At 37.9% G+C, this 5,989-nt stretch overlaps 1 protein-coding gene across 1 annotated transcript; it reads right to left on the reverse strand.

Moving 5' to 3' along the window:
* Positions 1-741: 741 nt before the first annotated feature.
* On the reverse strand, positions 742-5,247 carry smtla (somatolactin alpha). Its single transcript, XM_031743595.2, has 5 exons — positions 5,117-5,247; positions 4,748-4,938; positions 3,440-3,553; positions 2,350-2,529; positions 742-1,752 (listed from the first exon to the last, which is right to left on the reverse strand). The coding sequence occupies exons 1-5, from the start codon at positions 5,127-5,129 to the stop codon at positions 1,558-1,560; spliced, it is 693 nt and encodes a 230-aa protein (XP_031599455.1). The 5' UTR covers positions 5,130-5,247; the 3' UTR covers positions 742-1,557.
* Positions 5,248-5,989: the final 742 nt, after the last annotated feature.

Consider the following 5,989-nt stretch of genomic DNA (forward strand, 5'->3'; position numbering starts at 1 on the left):
ACAGGAAGGGGTAAAATTAAAAAAAGGGAAAAAAAGGTTGGTTCAAGAAAGAAAGGAAAGGATGAGGGCAACAAGAGGAGGTCTATCTCCTCCGCTGCCCTCCACTGCTTCATCTTCAAGGCTACAAGGGATGAGCACTGTCTATTTTGGGCCACACAGCTTTGGCTGGAATTGGTGGTGATCAGGAACGAGACAAAGATTCACAGATGGAAAATGGTATGCCGGCTGCGTTATTAACAGGCTGAAATAAATTTCACCAGTGCTACAGCATCGCATGCAACAGTAGCTATTTAAGCCGACAATTAACAAAATGTTTTAAATAAAGAAGGGACCAAATCAATTTGTTTTATGCTCTGTATGATCTGTTTTTTTCTCTCCATAAATTCTGACTTGACTTTTCCTCAGTGCACACAGATGGAAATATACGAGGTTCAAATCTTCCTTCTCGAATACCATTTTATGTGGAGGAAATGGCACATGCAATGTGGTGCAGTTTTACATTTGGACCCAGCTAGAACGAGCACGCTACACTGATGCCTCACGAGTGAATGACTGAGTTTTACATGCTGAAGCATGGCCATTGGGTTAAGACAGAAAGAGAGAGGCATAACAGGGAATTGACTGTAAAACTGATGAGCCACACATCCACGTCTAATGCACTCTCTCAAAAAAATAGCACACAAACGACCACATTAAAAACAATGTTTTTTTATGCTTTTTGTCTTGCTTTATTGACTTCTTAAATGAACAGCAGAAAAGCTATGACAGTACACTATCGGGTTCTTTTGTTCACAAGAGAAAGGTAATCTTTATTCTCTGGATTCATAATGTCTAAGAATATACATTTAAATGTTTTATTCCCTGAACAATTGAAGTGAATAAGGCACATCATTTATATATGTTAGATCCATGTTAAATTATGCACATTTAGGCATAGAATAATTCCTGTTTCCTTCAAGAGCTCCAGCTTTCAATTCGACTGTTATTTATTTTGTCTCCGTCTCATCCGCTCTTTTGCTAATCAAAAATATCTCTCTCTTTTTTTAATAGTGATTGCTCTCTGTTTGACTCCCATCTTTGGTGAAAGTGTTTCGTTTCTCTAATGCAGAAATGAAACCAGCTCCATTAAAAAAACGAGAGTTTCGCTCAGTACTCTAGGGGCTGTGAGAATAGTCACAACACTGCGAGACCCAGCAAGGAATAGAAACCCCAGTCAGGAACAAAGGAAATGGAAATCAATGGCAGGATATGCAGATTTTTTTGACAACTCGACACACAAATAATCTTTTGGGAGTTTGCTCTCTCTTTCCTTTGCAAGGTTAAAATAACAACTAAGCAGGGAAAGAATATAAAATGCAGTATGTTGAAGAAAGGGCAAAGCATTACATCTACTTAGTTTTGTGTGAAGGTGTTCCAAAACAATCAATAAGGAATGCACTGCATTACAAGCAAGGTTGAGTCGCCTAAGGCATGGTCATATCTTGAAGTGCACACTACCAACCTTAAGTTTTAATTTAAAGCTAAGCACTGTATTATTTATTAGCTGCAGTTTATATTTTATGCACAGTTGAATTTGTCAGCTTGACGACACTTAAGAAGCTTGAGGAAAGTCTCCATCTTATGAGCATCCTTTTTAAAGCAGCTGAGCAAGGTATAGTCTCTCATAACAGATTCCAGCATATCTGGCAGAGTATCATACTGAAATAGGCCTTGTTCATTGTAGGTTGTGGTAAACGTCCCCTCATCCAACATCTGTGTAGCGAGCATATGGAAACACAATAGAAATAGTCAGAAAAAAGACAAACAAGGGATATAAGAAAATGATTATTTTGAAGACTGCGCTCTTCTGGACAGAGATCTTAGGTGTCATTCCTGGGATCTGCTGGAGCCACTCACCCAGCTTGGGGGTCGCTGCCCTGAGGGCTCAAATTACCACGGGGACCACTGTTTCCTTTACTGTCCACGTCTTCTTGAACTCCTCTACCTTGGAATTTCTGAAACTTCTAGTGTTCCTTTCTCCTGATGTTGCTATCATTTAGTATAGCTTTATCCATCACTATGGCCTGCTTCCTTTGCTTGTCCACCACTACTATCATCACCAGTTTCTCTGTGTTTATCTGGAAGTCCCACAGGATCTTAGCTCAGTCATTCTTACTTTGGGACTTCCAGGCCCTACTCTGCACAGATGTTACTGTGGATTACGCTAGCCGCTTGGTTATGGCATAATGCAATCTTGCACCCTTCTTTCCCTTCTATCTTTATTCATCTATATATTTATTAATTCCTATAGAAGTTCCTCAGGGATTTATAAAGTATCCTCGTGTGTGTGTGATATGTGATTTGACCCACCTTCTTAATGAGGGCAACCACCCCTTGCTCCAGACTGACCAGTTTCTCAGAAACCCATTTTGTCTTGTTGACCAGCATTTCAGGAGCATGATCATAGCGATCCAGTGTCGTCTGCAGGTAGACCAAGGGCTCGATCCATGACTGAACCAGCATCAGCACAGAGTGGAGCAACCATTTATCCTGCAGGACAGAAATGCTTTACAGTCTGCCTCAAAGAATATATATACATAGATATATGTGTGTGTGTGTGTGTGTGTGTGTGTCTATACATATAGTACTTCTTTTAAGAAATGGATCATTAAATACAAACCATTCAACATCAAAAGTAGCCTGAAATGGCATGTGAGCCTCTTTAAATCTCCCTAAGCAGAAGAGAGTCTAAAGTATGTGCAAATGACCACCATACAAATGGCCATTAAATGGCAGTGCAGGCAATATTCCAACAGAAAGAGCAGAGGATAAATTACTCATAAAATGGGAGGTTGCAGTATATGCTGTTTCAAAGATCACATTTACTGTTATGTGATGACATAACTTTTAACCAGCAGTTTCAATATTGCTAAAAATGATCCTGTGAAGAAATTGCTGCTATATACTATGGCCTTTGTTAGTTGAAGGGTGATTATTGCAGAACAGCCTTCACAGGCCTGCTAAGCAGCTCAGTCTAGTTTCTGCCCTACTGACCAAGCTGGTATTTGTAGCTAGATAGCAGTCAAAACCTCCTTTAATGCAATTACTGCAAACATCGCATAATGTATCAAACTGCAGAAGACGGGGAGGCTTAACTGAGCTCAAGGATGTGCATGTGCAACAACACTAATAATGCATTAACAACGCTCCAAATCCTCCACACTCTCACTCACATATGTGCGAGAAGCAGACAGATTGTTGAATCCATTCAAATCCACAAAAACATGCAAGCATGCAAACCCTCACGGAAGGAAAGCGCCTCTATAAGCACGTACTATATATGCATCGATACAAAAATGCAAAGGCGTGAACACACAAATAAAAGCAGTTTTTACACATTAAGATGTTAGCAAAGAAAAAAGAAAGAAATAACAGTGGTATTCAGCCATAGTGTGCTTACAGATATCTGTTCAATTTCACTTTTGGAGCTGGGGATCGGTAATGTTTTGGTGATACATGCAAAGCCAGCCTGGTTACTCTGAAGTCGCAAAGGGAGTGGGATGAACATCTCTTCCTGTAGCCCATGCAGAAATGGTGGTAAAAAAAAAAGAAAGAGTAGTACGGTTTAATTTTCACATTTAAAATGATAGGCACACACACCAGTATTACCGTCTATATTTGCTTTTGAATTCGGTTTCTTTTTAGCCAGTATGAAAAAATGGTTACAGCCTAATCCTAAGAACTACTGTCTACAGAAGAAGGGGAAACAGATATTCAATCATTTATATAAAAAGATCAATCAGGAAAGCAATGACAAAATCTTTACCACTGTTTACCACGAGAGAAAACCCCACAGAGACATTTTGTTCTCTAGCAAAGTCTTCGCTGCAGATCCTGTGCAGCATATTTTTAGAAAAGTCTCATTTCAAAGATCATTTTGACTGTGCAGCCACAAAGTGAAGGATATTTAACAGAGTGCCAAACCTGTGCTTTTACTGTTGCAGTATATCATTATCACAGACATATTGCCCCACTGTAGGCCTGCTTCTTCAGTGAAATATCTTTTACTCAGAAGAGAGAGAAGATTGCTCCGAACACTGGCAGTGTGGGAATGGTCATGCAACGAATACACAGTATCTAAAAGTTTCACGGGTCTGGCATTATCGTAAAACAGCCAACAAAAGTTCAAAGCTTCACATTTACCAAATTATCCAAAAATGTAGATTTAAAGGACTAAGACGTTTGCTGATGAGCAATGGCTTTTTAGCTCTGACATGCAAATAAATAGTATCATTCCCGCCTCGATGTCTTAGGTTTATTGCACTTATGTTCTGTATAAAAAGTAATAGCAAACTTCTTTTCAAATGAAAAAATAACTTGCATCGCTATCACTGTGGCCTTTGCCTAGAGCTATGTTTTTATAGCACTGCTTTTCAAAGTGCTTATTTTGCATTCATCTCTCTCTCTCTCTCTCTCTCTCTCTCTCTCTCTCCACATATATATATATATATGTGGAGAGAGAGAGAGGGGTATTTTGTCAGATTACAGTCTCTTTCTAGTGACAAAATAATTCAGCATTAAGTTATCTTAGTGTGAGAAGTGATTTAGAGCGATAACTCATTCTAGGTTTCGCCAATATTCTTTTCAAGCACGTGAATGCAGAAGCACTGGTGAACAATCAAAACTAGTTTGGGTTTTTTTTTTTTGTTTGCTTGTTTTTTTACATTAAAAAAGTGAAAGAGCAAAGATGTATTTTGGAGTTACTCACAAATAAAGAACACGATTCTTCTGAGACACGGTAGATGAGCTCAGCATGATGGATGACTCTGTCAAGAAGTTTCTCTTGTGAGATGGAGGGGCAGCGAGTAAGGCTGCCCGGCTCTTCTTTACAGTCTAGTGGCATGCTTACAGTAAGAATATAGGGCCAGAGCAGTAGACCCCACACACCTCGCTGGATGACTGAAGACGCATATGGTATATACAGATGGAACAAACGTTAACAAGTAAAAACAAATATGAGCATTTTTATATCAAATATGTTATTCATTTATATATTTTATACATTTATATCAATGCAATTACAAAGAAAAGCAGAAAAAAAAATTACAATAAATTGGGGCTTTTATTGATACATTACCAGTCATGCCCATTCTATCTGTCGTCTTCAAGTTTTTCTTGCTATTGTGTTATGCTGACTTCTTTATAAAGCCTGATCAGGCCATGAATAAAGAAAAAGACATTTGAGTCTTGCGTAGGTTGTTGTAAAAAGATACCGGTCATCCCAAACCAAGACATTTCTTTTCTCATGCATAATACCGAGATGGGACACATTGTATTCCCAAATAGCTTTGTTCTTCATTTGAATGATGGTGGCTTATAGCTCAAGAAAATCTGATGCCCAGAATCTTTTTATTTGAATATTTTCTAAAAATCAGTGAAAAAAGGCTCTACAACAAACAAATAAATAGAGATACAGATACATGTCTGCTGATCAATAATCTGGCAATAAAGACTGATTGGATACATCGAACAAAAGTTGAAAGAGAAGGGAGGTTAAAAAAAATCTTCCTTTTATTATATACAGTATACGCAGTAACCCATGCTTGTTTAAATGAGTGCCAGCATAGGTACGTGTAGAAAACTCCACTGAATGCTACATTTTTCTGTTTTCTTCTACTGCCTGAGACATTTGCTGTACTACTTCCACCTGCCCTTTAAATTACTTAATTTTAACGGTAATTAGATTGTAGGATTACTGGATATGAGTTACAGACAATTTCTGTTAATAAATTAATCTGTGTATTTTTGATGCATATGATATAAAATGAACACATGAGAAATAAAATTATTTATTATTATTCAGTAGAAACCATAATCATATTTTTAATTTAAAAAATACAGATACAATTAACACTTTAATTAAAGGAGTTTTGGTTTTCCACTACCCAAATCACAGAAATCGAGATGACATTTAAGACACTGTCCTCACGTGTTTATTTCCGCACAATAG

The sequence above is a fragment of the Oreochromis aureus genome, linkage group 14 (assembly GCF_013358895.1).
Source record: "Oreochromis aureus strain Israel breed Guangdong linkage group 14, ZZ_aureus, whole genome shotgun sequence".
In the NCBI taxonomy this organism is placed as follows: Eukaryota; Metazoa; Chordata; class Actinopteri; order Cichliformes; family Cichlidae; genus Oreochromis; species Oreochromis aureus.